The sequence below is a fragment of the Balaenoptera physalus genome (assembly GCF_965194825.1).
Source record: "Balaenoptera physalus genome assembly, chromosome: 6".
Taxonomy (NCBI): Eukaryota; Metazoa; Chordata; class Mammalia; order Artiodactyla; family Balaenopteridae; genus Balaenoptera; species Balaenoptera physalus.
Genome location: NC_138885.1, coordinates 93587825 through 93604131, shown reverse-complemented (window position 1 = coordinate 93604131; position 16307 = coordinate 93587825). Strand labels below are relative to the sequence as shown.

At 33.3% G+C, this 16307-nt stretch overlaps 1 protein-coding gene across 2 annotated transcripts in view; it reads right to left on the bottom strand.

Moving 5' to 3' along the window:
- NBEAL1 (neurobeachin like 1) overlaps positions 1-16307 on the bottom strand; it is a 171442-nt gene that overhangs the window by 110912 nt on the left and 44223 nt on the right. The window contains exons 8-12 of one of the 2 annotated variants that reach the window (XM_082466857.1): positions 14321-14627; positions 12683-12789; positions 5478-5564; positions 3293-3376; positions 70-168 (exon numbers count right to left, since the gene is read on the bottom strand). In XM_082466857.1, coding sequence (XP_082322983.1) covers positions 70-168; positions 3293-3376; positions 5478-5564; positions 12683-12789; positions 14321-14627 — 684 coding nt within the window. The remainder of the gene's footprint in view (positions 1-69; positions 169-3292; positions 3377-5477; positions 5565-12682; positions 12790-14320; positions 14628-16307) is intronic. The other variant, XM_082466858.1, reaches the window with a different exon arrangement.

Below are 16307 nucleotides of genomic sequence, written 5' to 3'. Positions count from 1 at the left end.
CAAAAGGTTAGTTACCATCTTTGATACAAAGATAATGGAACTTCTTCTAATAAAGCTAAAAAAACTCACCATATTCATAAGTTCTTTAAGTAGTTCCAGTGGTGGCTGACCCATTGATTTTAATACTTCAAACATATGTGTATAACCAATTCTTTCCTTAAATACTTCCTAAGGGAGGAGAAATCAATACATCAAAGCAGATTTTCAAAGACTGAATTTGTTAGAATATTAAAAATGTTGAATAATACCCATTTAAGTTAATTAACAATATTAAAAAGATTATGAGTTCAATATTTCTGTTTTCTTAAGTCAGATGTCTTCATCTTAAATAGATTCCATATACCTTCTGGAATACAATGCTACAATAAAATACCAAAATGTAAAACAAATGGAATTAGCAAAGACTGTGTATTATAAAATTGTTATACTACTTGCATATCCTTTTACTTTCTTCACCTGATTTGTTATTAGTACAATATTACTTGAAATCAAAACAAAAATGGAGAAAAAGTGAGGAGACTTTAGGAATAAAGGAGTCAGTAGCCTCAAAGGACTAGATTAAAGACTCCTGGCAATTTTGAGTAGTGGCCAAAAAAACTGGGTACGGTTTTCTCTCTGCTCTTTGTATTGAGTTGGCCAGAAAGTGCCTTCGGTTTTTAAGTAAAAATAAAAGACACGTTTTTCATTTTCACCAAGAACTTTACTGAACAACGTATTCACCCTTTTGTTCCACTACCTTTTGCCGTTTTTCACGCAACTTCATAATTCCATCTTCCCAAAATTTTTATCTTTTTGATTAAAGAACTCTTCCAAGTGCCTTTTACAGTCTTCTGGGGAATTGAAATTTTTTCCATTAAGAGAATTTTGTAAAGACCTAAATAAATGGAAATCCGAAGGTGCAATGTCTGGTGAATACGGCGGATGAATCAGAACCTCCCAGCCAAGCTGTAACAGTTTTTGCCTGGTCATCAAAGAAACATGCGGCCTTGCGTTATCCTGATGGAAGATTATGCATTTTCTGTTGACTAATTCCAGACGTTTTTTTGTCAGGTGCTGCTTTCAGTTGGTCTAACTGGGAGCAGTACTTGTTGGAATTAATTGTTTGGTTTTCCGGAAGGAGCTCGTAATAGAGGACTCCCTTCCAATCCCACCATATACACAACATCACCTTCTTTGGATGAAGACCGGCCTTTGGGGTGGTTGGTGGTGGTTCATTTTGCTTGCCCCACGATCTCTTCCGTTCCACATTATTGTACAGTATCCACTTTTCATCGCCCGTCACAATTTGTTTTTAAAATGGAACGTTTTCATTACGTTTAAGTAGAGAATCGCATGCGGGAATACGGTCAAGAAGGTTTTTTCGCTTAACTTATGTGGAGCTCAAACATCAAAGCGATTCACATAACCAAGCTGGTGCAAATGGTTTTCAACACTTGATTTGGATACTTTGAGTATGTCGGCTATCTCCCGCGTATAACGTTGATTGTTCTCAATTAATGTCTCCATTTGATCACTATCAACTTCAACTGGTCTACCCGACCGTGCAGCATCATCCAGCAAGAAATCTCCAGCACGAAACTTCGCAAACCACTTTTGACATGTTCCATCAGTCACAGCACCTTCTCCATACACTGCACAAATCTTTTTTTTTGCATTTCAGTTGCGTTTTTACCTTTCTTGAAATAATAAAGCATAATATGCCAAAAATGTTGCTTTTGTTCTTCCATCTTCAATATTAAAATGGCTATACAAAAACTCACCAATTTTGTTAAGTCCTTTTTAAAATGCATGCTGATACGACAGGTGTCACATACAATCTAGCAAAACTGTTTCAAATGAAGTTAAAGACAACTAAGTGCTACTAGAGCCATCGTACGGGAAAAAAAACGAACGAACCTTCTGGCCAACCCAATATCTAAATGGCCTAAATTATCTGGAGCACGAAGTTCAATTTAATAAGCTCTAAGTCACACTTGGACTAGTGGGCACCAAAAGCCATAATGTAAAATGTAAAGAACACAAAAAACCTAGCAATACTAAATTGGTCCAGTAAGTTAGGCAAAAATATATACACTCATTATAAAATCAAAAGACTTAAACAAGTATGACTAGTTGTCTCTAGGAAGGGGTATTAGTTGACTGTGGGCCAAGGATAGGAAAAAAATCTTTTTTCAAAAGGCATTTTAAAAAATAATCTTTCGAATTTTAAGCCATGCAACGCATAACATCATTTAAAAAATTATATTTAAAAAAGACCTGGACATCATTTCAGGTTTGAATTTCATAATACAGTATAGGCAATCCATTATACTCATAAACCAATTACTTAGAACTTAAAATAATTTTTTCCTTAAGTAACTATTATAAATGAAGATTAGATTCCCATGCCAGCCTGTAATAGTTGTAAAAGCCTATTCAGCAGGAATTTAACCACGAGTTATATATAGCAACATTTATAGGGAAAGTCAGTCTCCTAACAAAAACCAATGGAAAGTAAGAAATACAACTGAAAGCATGGTTTAGGGAACAAGGAATAATTCATTTATTTCTGGTACTAAATGAAATATATTAGAAGTGGTGGATAAGAAGGTAAAATGGTAAAAATAATTATAGACACATACTTATTAAGCACTTACCTTGTGCCTGGCACTCTGCTTACCATTTTACACAGATGATGTCACTAATCCTTAAAAGTACTCAGTGGGAAAACTACTAGCACAGAATCAGCATAAGTGGACTGCAGGGCAGAGTCAGTGGTAGTGAATGAGAAGGGAAAGAAAATCCTGAGGGTCAGTGACTACAAACAAAGAAGCAGAATTTCCAAGGCCATCTGGAAAAACAAGTCCCAAATTGACAGGGCTGTTCACATGTGAAAATTTTTCATATACTAGATGGTCATAAACTGACCAAATAGTGAAAGAGTGATTATTTTATTAATGAAGAAAAATTATGATATAAAATTTAATTCTTTAAATGCGCTAATCAAATAATCACTTAAAATGATCCTTTCAACATTTCAACACCAGTGCTCTCTTCCCATTCGTTGACTGATGCTGTAAATCCCTAGAGCTTGCAGTCAGTCATCAATGCTTTAAATAATCCCAAAGTACTGCCCATAGGCATCTGTCTTTTAAATTATCAGCAAAGTGATTCCTATACAAAGATATTTTGTAAATTATTTCATGAGTGAAACCATATGTATTTTATACTTTCATACATTACTTTGGGAATTATATAGTGAAAACACGTATATCTACGATAACATTTGAGAGCTTGAGGACATATGTTTTACCTTAGCAGCTGGAGATTTGTTCATTACGGCTGTCAAAGCCTGAATGGTTGATACAGCCAAACAATCCAACTGTGCCTGAAACACCTACCAGAGGAGGAAAAAAAGGTAAATTAACAAATGTGTTCAAGATTTGTATTCAGTTAGGAAGCCTTTCTTCTGAAAACCTCAAAAAAATATTTAACATGCAATACATTCCTCTTCCAATGAAATGGATCTCTGAAACACTAAAACCTGTAAGAAAATTTACATACTTGACAGAAAATAAGCCATATGTCAAGAAGAAAAAGGTTACATTCACTCATTATATTAAAATGCTTTGGGGGGGAAAAAACCCACCAAGCTTAAACATGCTATTAAAAAGTAATGGACAATCTCAAGAGGAAGGGAGGGAGGGCTATCATGGGAAATTCTTGTACGTTTTAATTTTCCTTCAAAAATACACTTGAAACTTCCTAGGTTAAAATTTCATCAGCATGTATAATAAGATGTCTAAAACAGTCTTATCTATATAGTTTCCAAACCCTGTGTTATAAATGAAATGGTATGTGCATATATCAATCAATCACACTTGCAAACAATAACATACATCTATTTTTATATGAAATGCAGAAATTTGAGGCAGAACAGAAAATGAAATATGTATCTATAAGCACTGTCATGTTTTTGAGAAGGCAAGCTTTAACGCCAGAAGTTGTAAGAAAAAATAAATACCAGCTCCATTTTGTCTATTTCTGTTTAAGCTTCATCATAAAGAAGAGATGTGTTAAATTTCAGGGCAGTACATTCATAGCAAAAGAAACAAAAACAAAAACAAAATAGAACATCAACAATGTAAAAAAACTGAATGTGAATGTTATATCATCAGACTTAGTCAACCATGAAAGCATAGTGTGAGGACTAGAAAGTTGTAAAAATTACCAGTCCCCAAAATCTGCTTTTGGTGATATATTACTATGACTTGAAGCTTGTTACCCCACAAATAGAATTTTCCTCTCTGCCTCCCACTAAAAATGATCTGAGTAAAGGGGGACTGATTAGATCTTTGTCATTGTGAGCTAAGCTCTATCATTTTCAGGCAAGTTATTTAAGCTGGTATCTTGGTTTCTGTTGATGTTGTTTGTTTATTAACATTATTACATAAAATGAACATATTACATGTGTAATAAACATTATCATATGCATTAAACATTCTGTATACAGAATATCATACAACTAAGATTTTTTTCTCGACTTTATCGAAGAGGACTAGGCATCACAGTACCTATAATCAGGAACACTCATTGTCAACCTCTAAGAGATTATAACATTTTATAAATCTATATAAGAAGACTTTAAGAGGGACTAACACTTATATGGAAATCCAGAACGGTAGTCTGTAATTGATATTTCATATCCAGAAGAGAAGATAATAGATTATTATGTCTCTTTTTATACCACAGCTCTATTTATACACCTGGACATTAAGATAATGCTAATAATATGCTAATAAAAGATATCACGTAAGCTCTCTCACAAACATTCTGGGAAAGACAAATAACAAAGCAATTTTTATAGGTAGCTTTTGCCAATCTAAATTGCCTAATGTATTGTGAAAAGCAAGATAAATTGTATATTTCTGCCTTATACCCGTGCAAAGGTGAATTTTTAGAAAAGAAAAAAGTTAAATTTTATGCTAAATTAAGACTCAAAGAGCTCGTCATCTTCTTCCCTTCCTCCAAGATTTGGGTTGTCCATTGAATTATAATAATCATTTGTCAACAAGAGGCAAAGAATCAAGATATTAAAACTGATCAAACATATTCACAAACAAAGCCCTAAGGTCCCAATACACCACAATGCTTAGAAAAAGAAGCCCCCAAAATATGGAGTCATCACTAGGTGGACAGCACTGAAATTGGGATTCCATTCCTGTACTTTATATTTCCTCAAACTGAAAAGAAGACACAAATACATAGATGGAATCCTGTCGATCATTTATATCCCTCACCAAGATTTCAATGTATTTATCTTTTAGAGGAAAGCATTTATTTTTAAATTTTTAAACAATTTTCAAAAATAATTAATGAAGATTAGAATTAGATAATGTTTGTATACTTTAAAACATAAGAAGAAAAGTACAGGAATAGGTGCTCCCATTGACTGATTTTGGACTTCAGCTGAAACAAGATGCAGGCTTTGTAGATACCTGGTCCTCATTCATTTCTGTCAGTAATTTGTTGGCAAGGTCTTTCTCGTCCTTGTCTGCCACCTTACTGTTAGCATTTAAAAATAGCTGTTAAAAACAGAGACAAGAATAATGGAGAAAGAACATTAAATTGTTACCTATAAGCAGAAGTGAAGCTTAAATGGATTTCCATATCTCTCGAAATAAATCCAAGAATCCACTCATGAAGTATACCACTCTTAAAATGACAATCAACTGTACACTTTTTGGACTACTAACATTAGTTCATATACTATGTATTTAATTATCATTTATTTCTCTCTGAAACTCAAAGTTACCAAAATAAGAAACAACAGCAATAATTAAATAATTATTAGGAATACTTAGTTAATATTCCTGAATTCTTAAAGAATCAGCAGGGAATGACTCATAGAAGAGAAGGAAACTGCTATTGAGACAGACTAAAGATACTGTAGTAAATAATGTATAGTAAGGGTTCTGCAGCCACGTAGGTGTGTGAAATGCTATTAAACTAACTTTAAAAAGGGGTCTTTCTGGAAATGCTTCTCAGAGTCTCGAATATGCTAATGTGTACTTTGACAAGGGAAGTCAGTGTGTAGTATTTCCCAAATTTATCTGACCACACATTTTGTTAAAAATTTTGATGACAGTATTCTCCAAAATTATCAAGAGTTGAGCATAATGTATATTAGTTTGTATACTAGAAAGATGGATTAGGATTACCTCTGACATACATTGAGACTGCACTTTTCTGAAAGAAATGAAAGAATCAAGTAGTTTGGCGTACATAAATAAAACTCAGCATCCCAAAAGATCTCAGTCACAGTTTGGGTAAAGAGGAAAATAATTCAAATGAGAGTGAAAAGGGAGAGAAAGTTAGATTTATAAAGGGGTTTATCAAGAGCATCCTAAGAAGGAAGTCCTTCTTAGGAACTACTATCATTTCAGAAATTGAAAACAAAAATCCAGTAATGTGCTGAAATAATGCAGTATAAAATAAAATGGATAATAGTAAGCTATGCAAGAGCATAAGTAAAGCTAAACCTAAAAATAGATTAGTGTACGCAATACAGGCTTTGGAATCAGAAACCTGGATTTGAATCTTGGTTCTGCTACTTATTAGCTGTCTGGTTTTAAGGAAAACTACTTAAATTCTCTGAGTTTGTTTTCTCAGAAATGAAAAGAATAATATATCATGAAATTGGCATGCAGATTAAATGAGATAATCCATGTTAGGTTATTAGCCTAGAAACTAGCATACAACAAGGGCTAAATAAATGAAAACTGGTATTATTATTATTATCAGCAAAGATTTTAAAATAGTAATATTCCATATTACCTAGGTGCAATAACACAGGACTGCTCAAAACTGATGAAAGTAAAAATAAGTAAAGTCTTTCCAGAAAGCAATCCATATCAAGATTCTTTTAAAAAGTTCTTACTCTTTAAATCAGTAATTGTATTTCTAGGAATCTACTCAAAGAAACAGTCAGAAATTGACACTAAGATTTTGGAAAAGAAATGCTCACTTAAATTCTGTTTACAACAGCAAAAAATCAGAAACCAGTCAAATATCAACATAATAGAATACATTAATAAATTATGGTTCATCCATAGGTTGAAAGAGAAATCCTCAAATTTTCTGGTCTGAAGACCCCTTAACACTCTTTAAAAAATTACTGAGAACCCCAATGAACTGAAATTTTATTTATGTGGGTTACATCTATCAATATTTACCATATCAGAAATTAAAATCAAGGCATTTTAAAAATATTTATTTATTCAAAAAATAACAATAACAAATCCATTACAAGTTTATATAAATAACATGTTTATGAAAAATAACTATATTTTCCAAAATATACCTTAGTGAGGATGGCACTGCTTTTACATTTTTGCAAATCTCTTTAAATGTCTGACTTAAGAGAAGACAGGTGAACTCTCCGATCTGCTTTTGTGTTCAGACTTTTATAATGTTGTTTTGGTTACAGTTTAAGAAGAAAATTAACTTCAAAAAGAAATTTTGTTAAGATTAGACTTTGCAGACTCCCTAAAATGATCTTGGGGATCCCATACTTTGAGAACTGCTGGGTTGAAATACTTGTAGTCATTAAAAGCAATCTTCTGAAAAATATATGATGGCATATGGAAAGACTCATGATATAACACAATTAAAAGCAGAATAAAAAAATATTCAGTAGTATTCCAATTTTGTAAAGGAAAATACATCCACATTAAAAATATATACAGAAATATTATGTATATTTTGCAACATTTTAAATACTATATATATGCTTTGCAAAAAAATATTTTTATGCTTTTTTCCTCCAAAATCTCTATACTGATTGTGTATTGTTCTAGAAGTTAAATAAATACCTATTTTTAAAAAAATGAAAAGAAACTTGCTCAAGGTCACTAAGACAATGTGTCTAAATCCAGACAGGTATGATTCCCAAAGTCAGGCTTTCAACTACACCATTTTGTCTATTCACCCCTAACACTCTTTTCCATAAAGTATCCCTTGGTTGCTCCTTTCATAAATTCTCATTCTTACTAAGACTGTCATGATGATAAATTTGTTGTAGTTGATTTTAAGGAGTAGATGTGGAGAAGAAAGAGAAGAAATTAAAGAAAAATCAAAGAAGATGAGCGACACCACAATATCAAAAGCTTTCCAGAATCTTATGACTTAAGTCCTCAAATGGAACTTTATATATTTACAATATATTTCTGAAAAAATGATTTCAACTAGCAAAGTGCTAAAGTCAATGTAATGGTTTTGAATTCTACTCTTTGCTACTAGAAATTTGCTGTTATTTTCTTCACATTAATTCAAATATTTTTGAACAGCTTAAAAAAAACTTACATTAACTCAAAGCATATCCCCCTTTCAAAATTCGATATAGTAAAACAAAATAATTCTTAAATATTTAAAGTTCATCATACCTATCATAAAAGTTAAATACATGATTCCATGGAACTGTATTTTAAATATGTTATAGTATGATGAAACTCGTTTTGACAAGCCCAGAAGTCTTTACACAAATATTCAAGGAAATTAATGTGTACTTAAACTGGTTGGTGAATCTCATGCAAAACGAAGGCATAGAAACTGCAACAGTCAGCCTAAAGCTTTCTGTGTAATTCATAAATTGTTTATGACACTTTAAGCGTTAGTTGATAATGCTTCCAATGGGTCTGAATATTTAAATGAGGAATTGTCTTGATTCTGTACTACTATATAAAAGAGTAAATGATTCATTCTTTATTAACAAATAACAATTTAAACAGAAATCAATCATAGACATCTGTAGCATTCTATAACACATCTGGGAACTTAAGTTTTCACAAGACGCCAAACATTTTTATATATTCATAAATCATATCACCCATCTCCATCAAATATGTTTGTATATACAGTAAATAAAACCTATAATTCTCTTATATTTAACGCACAGAAAACATTTTTTCTACTGACTAAACAGTGACCTTAAGTACCAGTAATACAGTTACAAAACTACATATAACAATGAACTTAGGGTCAGAATACCTGGGTAAGAAATCCTACCTCCATCATATATTAGTGTTAAACCCTGGGCTAATCACTTAATCTCTTAGGACACATTTCCCCATTTCTATAATAAAAGAGTTGGGCAGTTTATTTCAAAGGTTCCCCCTTGTTTTTATTATTTTTTAATTTTTTTTATTAAATCACCTTAACTAATTTATTGTATTTTTTAAATAAGTTTATTTATTTAATTTATTTTATTTTTGGCTGCGTTGGGTCTTCGTTGCTGCGCGCGGGCTTTTCTCTGGTTGCAGCGAACAGAGGCTACTCTTCGTTGTGGTGCACGGGCTCTGGGCATGTGGGTTTCAGTAATTGTGGCGCACGGGCTCAGTAGTTGTGGCACACAGGCTTAGCTGCTCTGCGTATGTGGGATCTTCCCGGACCAGGGGTCGAACCTGTGTCCCCTGCATTGGCAGGCAGATTCTTAACCACTGTGCCACCATGGAAGGCCCCCCCTTGTTTTTAAAACTTAATGAGTCTAGATGTGGCACATATATACAATGGAGTATTACCCAGCCATAAAAAGGAACAAAACTGAGTTATCTGTAGTGAGGTGGATGGACCTAGAGACTGTCATTCAGAGTGAAGTAAGTCAGAAAGACAAAAACAAATACCGTGTGCTAACACGTATATATGGAATCTTAAAAAAAAAAAAAAGGTCATGAAGAACCTAAGGGCAAGACGGGAATAAAGACACAGACCTAGTAGAGAATGGACTTGAGGATATGGGGAGGTGGAAGGGTAAGCTGGGACAAAGTGACAGAGTGGCATGGACATACATATACTACCCAAACGTAAAACAGATAGCTAGTGGGAAGCAGCCGCATAGCACAGGGAGATCAGCTCGGTGGTTTGTGACCACCTAGAGGGGTGGGATAGGGAGGGTGGGAGGGAGGGAGATGCAAGAGGGAAGAGATATGGGGACACATGTATATGTATAACTGATTCACTTTGTTATAAAGCAGAAACTAACACACCATAGTAAAGCTATTATACTCCAATAAAGATGTTAAAAAACAAAAAAAAACTTAATAAGTCTAAAGTTTAGTGAGGAATCTACAGGGAGTCTGACTAGAATATTCCACAAATAAAGACTACTGCCAGGAGAGAAGGCTCAGGTCCCAAAGCCTAGCTTTCCCCTCTGAAATGGGTTTTTTCTCTACTATTTCCTGTTTCAAAACAAAATGTGATAAATGGTAACAGATAATTAAATTTTAAAATGGTATGACTATCAGCAAGTTTCTAGATCTAAATGATAAGAAACTTTGGCTTATAACATAGAAGAAAGAGTAAATATTAGCTCACCATCATGACAGCTATGTCAAACAGTTTTGTATTTTTAAAAAAGATACTGTTGACCATGATATGATAGAGATTTTTAACTATGTCTCAGTTTCATATACTGTATAAATGCATTCAAAAAATTTTAGTAGAAACTATTTTATCCTAGTGATTTATCCTTCCATAATGTGTGACTGGCAGGTTCTCTACACATGTGAGATCTTGCCTTTATCACTGAAGTTGTCTCTATAACTGATAAAGCCATGCTGCATTTTTACAACAAACAGAAGGTTTTATAAACATTTCTCTTATGCTGCTTTCACCTCCCTAGGATTTCTTTCCCAAGAATGATTTTTAAAAGGTGGACAGAGAGATCTTGACTCTACAGTGATAATTTGGTGCTTTTGTTGACTTCATAAATATTCATTATGACTTACTTTATCAATATATTATTTCCTATTTTATGCTATTCTTCACAATTTTACTACAAGTTAAGCAATATAGTGACATAAATGTTTTCAATGATACCCCTCCTAACAGAGTGGAAAAATTCAAGGAGCTGACGTTAAAATTCTTATTCTGGAATATTCTCACAGAATCAGAAGGGACCCCCAGTATTTTTCAACAGGGAATTCATGAAAGGAATACTTCAAATAGAAAGGTAAAAGCTCTTTGAAGTAGTTTTACTTTCAAAGGCTTCTCAAGAAGGTTTCTGGTGCCATCTTGAAATTTATGGAAACATATAATAATCAGAGATATTAGTTATTATGTACTTATACACAAATCTGCTACAAGTGTAAATTAGTAAAAACTTTTACAAATAAGCAAATTGGAAGTATACATCAAGAACCTTAATAGTATTTTTATTTTTCTACTTTTCTACATTTTCCAGTTATTCGTAAGTTTTCACACAATGTTCCCTACTTAAAAAAATTTATGCCCTTTGATCTAATAATTGTACTAGAAATAGAATTCTGTTCTATGAAACTTTAAAGAGTTATGTAATCACAAACAAAATTGGAAACAAATTAAGAATTTACCAATAGGGAATAGTTAAGTAAGTTATGGTACATCCACTCAATATAATAAGATGTAAATATTAAAATCATAACTCATGAAAATGCTAATGAAATAATCTTAAATGAAACAAAAGTGCAAAAACATAGGCCATCAAATGCTCATACTAAATTTTAACAATGCATAACAAAAAAGACTTTGAAACTTAACAACAAAAAAGCTAAAAAACCCAATTAAAAAATGCACCAAGAACTTGAACAGACATTTCTCTAAAGATGATATACAAATGGCCAGTAAGCACATGAAAAGATGCTCAGCATCACTAATCATTAGAGAAAAGCAAATCAAACTACAATGAGATACCACCTCACACCCACTGAGATGGCTATTATCAAAAAAAAAGAAGAGGAAGAAGAGGAGGAGGAGGAAGGAGAAGAGGAGGAGGAGGAAGAGGGAGAAGAGGAAGGGGAAGAGGAAGAGGAGGAAGAGGAAGAAGAAGAAGAAGAAGGATGAGAGGGAGAAGAAGAAGAAGAAGAAGAAAACAAGTGTTGATAAGAATGTGGAGAAACTGGAACCTTTGTGCACTGTTGGTGGCAATGTAAAATGGTGCAGCTACTATGGAAAACAGTAAGGTGGTTCCTCAAAAAATTAAAAATTTAATTACTATATGATCCAGCAAACCCACTTCTGGATATATACCAAAAAGAATTTAAAGTAGGGTCTTGAAGAGATATCTGTATACTCATGTTCATAGCAACATTATCCATGATAGCCAAAAGGTAGAATCAACACAAGAGTCCATCAACAGATGAATGAATAAACAAAATGTGGTATATACATATGTATACATACAATGAGATACTATTCGTCTTAAAAAGAAAGGAAATTCTGCAATATGCTACAACATGGATGAATCTTGAGGATATTATGCTGAATGAAATAAGCCAGTCACAAAAAATCAAACACTGTATAATTCCACCTATACGAGGTACTCAGAGTAGTCAAAATCACAGAGACAGCAAGAATAGTAGTTGCCAAGGGCTGAAGGGAGAGGAGAATGTAGAGTTGTTTAATGGATATAGAGTTTTAGTTTTACAAGATGAAGAGTTATGGGGGATGGATGGTGGAAATGGTTGCGACAACAACGTGAATGTATTTAACACCACTGAACTGTATACTTAAAAATGATTAAGATGGTAAATTTTACGTTACGTGTATTTTACCACAATAAAAAAAATTTAGTTATAGTTATAATATGCTCAAAATAGAATCAAAACATAAACAAAATAACAGCTTCTTAAAATCAAAGACAACAATAACAGTAATAATAGAAAAATACCTTGCAGTTCTGTAGCAGTCGTATGAGATGTTCAAAGCAATTACTGTTAAGAAAAATAGCCTGAAGAACAGGCCTATCTCTGCAGTCTAACATGGCTGTAATGGTATCTAGGAAATTAAAAACAAAATTGTCCATTAATAAAGTGGAAAATCTGGGATCACAGAAACATTCACTCTAGCCATATATTTAATTTAGGCTTTTTGGCTAACAAACAGATGTAAATTAATAGGAAATAATAAAGAGGGGGAGTAGAAAACAAAACCTGTACTTATTACTTGAGAAGAAAAGTGAAAAAAAAAAAAGTGAACATTTTTATACTTTATTATTAAAAATATTTATTTTTTTATATATAAGAATGATATATATTTCCCAGAGATTTACTTAGGTGTTCTTCCATTATAACTTAGGTGTAATAAACTGTGGTTCCCAACTTGCTATGAATAAGCAATACTTGGTTATGTTTGACAACATAGTCTCATTTCTATAGTATAAAATTAACATATGGCTATCATGAAAATGAGACTTAGGTAATTAATCCATTTGTGATGATGCTTTGGTCTTGTTTCCTACCGAAAGGATGTCCCCACTCAGAAATCAAGGGACATTTGACATAGGTAATATGCAAGTTCATAATAAAAAAGAAGTCCATTCAATATAGACTCAAATTTCCTTATAAACTTATAATTTATAATAATTATAAAACATGACATGCTGTAACATATAAAAGAATAAACTATATAAGATGAATCTTATTTTCCTACAAAAACACTGTTGTAATGAATCATTAAGTTTCACTGAGATTTTGATGTCCAATATTTTTAAATTGGACACCACACACATACCCACACAAACATTTTTTAAAGTCTCTAGGGCTATACAACAAACCATTAATGTTGGTTATGTCGGGTGGCAGGACATAAAAACTTTTTTTCACTTATCTGAATTTTCTAGTTTAGCTATAATGAAAATATTTTACTTATATAAAAAGGAACTCTCAGTTAATAATATTAGTATCTATCAAGCTCACAGGAATACAAAAAGAAATCATGTATACTGGTGAAGGAGCTTGCAGGGAGGCGGGAGAGGGGGAGAGAGAGAAAGAAGCACAGAACAACACAAAACAACCAACACAAAGAGAGGGAAAGAAAAACAAGACACATACACACAGAGGATCTGAGGAATCAAAACAAAACAAGAAACCAGAAACCCTCAAAAGGAAGGACATGCTGAAGTGATTTCTACAGAGATGTATTAGAAGCACATAAAAAATTGATCGTATGTGACTCTTTGCCATAGGTTAGAAACTACAAATGGCACTTTCTGAAAATTTACTTTTCCTAGAATTTCAAAATCACAGCTGATTTTCTTTTTAACATTGATGCTTTCAGTGGATTACAACTTTCAAAAGAGAACACAGAGGCTCGATTTTGTCACTGTTAAAGCAAATATGTGAAAGACAAATCAATTCCATATTATTTTGAAGTCAAATCTAAATAGTCACACAATATCTGAATTAAACAATCAATATTTTCTATACAATGGCCTTGAATTCTAAATGAAAATGGAGAATATAAAGGTAAAAAAAAAAAAACTAGATTCAGAGAAAACTGAATATAATAAACTTCACCTAATACTCACTCAGCATTTTGATCTGTAGAGCTATGAACCGGCTTTCCCACAGTCTGGACCTCCTTTGATTAGGTAAAGCTGAATGATCTGAATTTAGCAATTTAAAATAGTTCTCCAAAATAGTGCTGGTTTCCACTTGACGCTGATCAGAGCTGCTAGTGAGAAGGATATGTACCACCTCTGTAAGGCACTTCAGAGTAAGTTCCACCTTCCTACCCACTTCTTCAGGATTTCCGTCCTCCCAAGAATCACAATCGGCCAAAACTCTCATGAGAACCTCCATGGTGGCTGGAGAAATTGCTTGCAAAGCATTCCTCTGAAACATGAGAGACAATAAAAATGAAACCCAAATCTAACTGAAGTGCTGTATGTTTGCAAAAACAAAGAGAATTTAATAAATCTGCAGATAACTTTTTCTTTATAAATCAACACTGAAAAAATTTTACACAGATACTTTGACAGACACTGCTGGTGTTTTATACATATTAGGTCTTCATTTCTTCACTACTAATAGAATTCTGATTTTATTCAGACAGTCATCTGCCCATGTAGAAAACTTACTTACCACCCTCCCTTGTAGCTAGGGGTAGCCATGTGACATAGTTCTGGTCAAGAATATATGCCAGTAGACCATGAAGAGGATATCACTTTACAAATAAAAAAGGGAAGGATCCTTTGCTCTTGGCTTTTTCACCCTTTTCCTGCCTGAAATGCAGACAGGAAGCTTGGAGCCACCTTTATATCATGAGGAAACAAGCCCCAGAATTAAAGTAGCAGGCTACAGAGCAGAACAGGAACACAAGGACCTTAGTCCCTGATGATATCATTGAGTTGCTGTGCTATCCCAGAACCGCCTGCATCTGGATTTCTTACGCAAGAATAAAAATAAACACGTCAATTTGGCCAAGCCTCTCTCAGGTTTTCTGTTGGTTATAGCAAATGACGTATATCATTTATATCATATTATCCCAAATAATATAGATATATAAGAGGACTGGCTTGGCTCTGATTCTACAAACATATTTCTGAAACTCTAAGTAACTGGTAGCTATTTGAGGTGATCCATTAAACTTGAAATAAATATGTTGCCCTAAATTGTTAAATTCATAAATAATAAATCAGAGTATAATTATGTAAAATCATCTGAAAGTGATAACACTTAGGCCATTTGGACTGATTATCAATATGATAAATAATATCAATAATAACAAGTGCAACTATGGAAGAAATTGCTGATGGCCCATCCAACATCAATTTTCCTCTGCTTCCTTATTAACAGAACCCCTGATGTTTTGCTGGACACATGGCTACCAGGAATAAACATTACATTTACTAACCTCCCCTGCTGCTAAGGAGGCTGAGGAAACAAGTTTTATCAAATTTTTTATCTGACCATATTTGCAACTTTGCAGCTATCTGATGGAGTCTGGCAAATGAGATACTGTCAGCTTTTCAGTATCTCCTTCAAAGATAATTGGCACCTGCCATTTGTCTCCTTCTTCACCTCCCCCTCCATCTTTGTGCCCAAAATGTAGACATGGTGGCCAAAACTCTAGATGCTATTTTGTACCACAAGAAATAATAGTAAGGATAACAAATTGACATTCAAAAGGTACCTGAGTCCCTGAAGAGGTTAGAGCCACCAGATTAACTCTGGACTGCTTACAGCTATCTTTTTCTTTTAAATAAAAGAAAAAAGGTACACTTCTAACTTAAGCTACTAGAACTTCAGTATTTACTGCTACTTTCAAGGAATCATAAATCTGATACCCCTGTGATATACTTCGTTCTTATAAGCACAGGCACTTTGTTAAGTGTTTTACATATATTATGTGTCATTTGGTCCTTATGACTGCCCTATAAGTGTTACTATTTCCACATTACAAATAGAGAAACTAAACAAATGTAAACAGTTTATCCAAGGTCACACAACTAGTTAGAAATGACATAGGATTCAAAACTATGTCAGTCTGGCTCCAGAGCCCCCGCTCTTAAC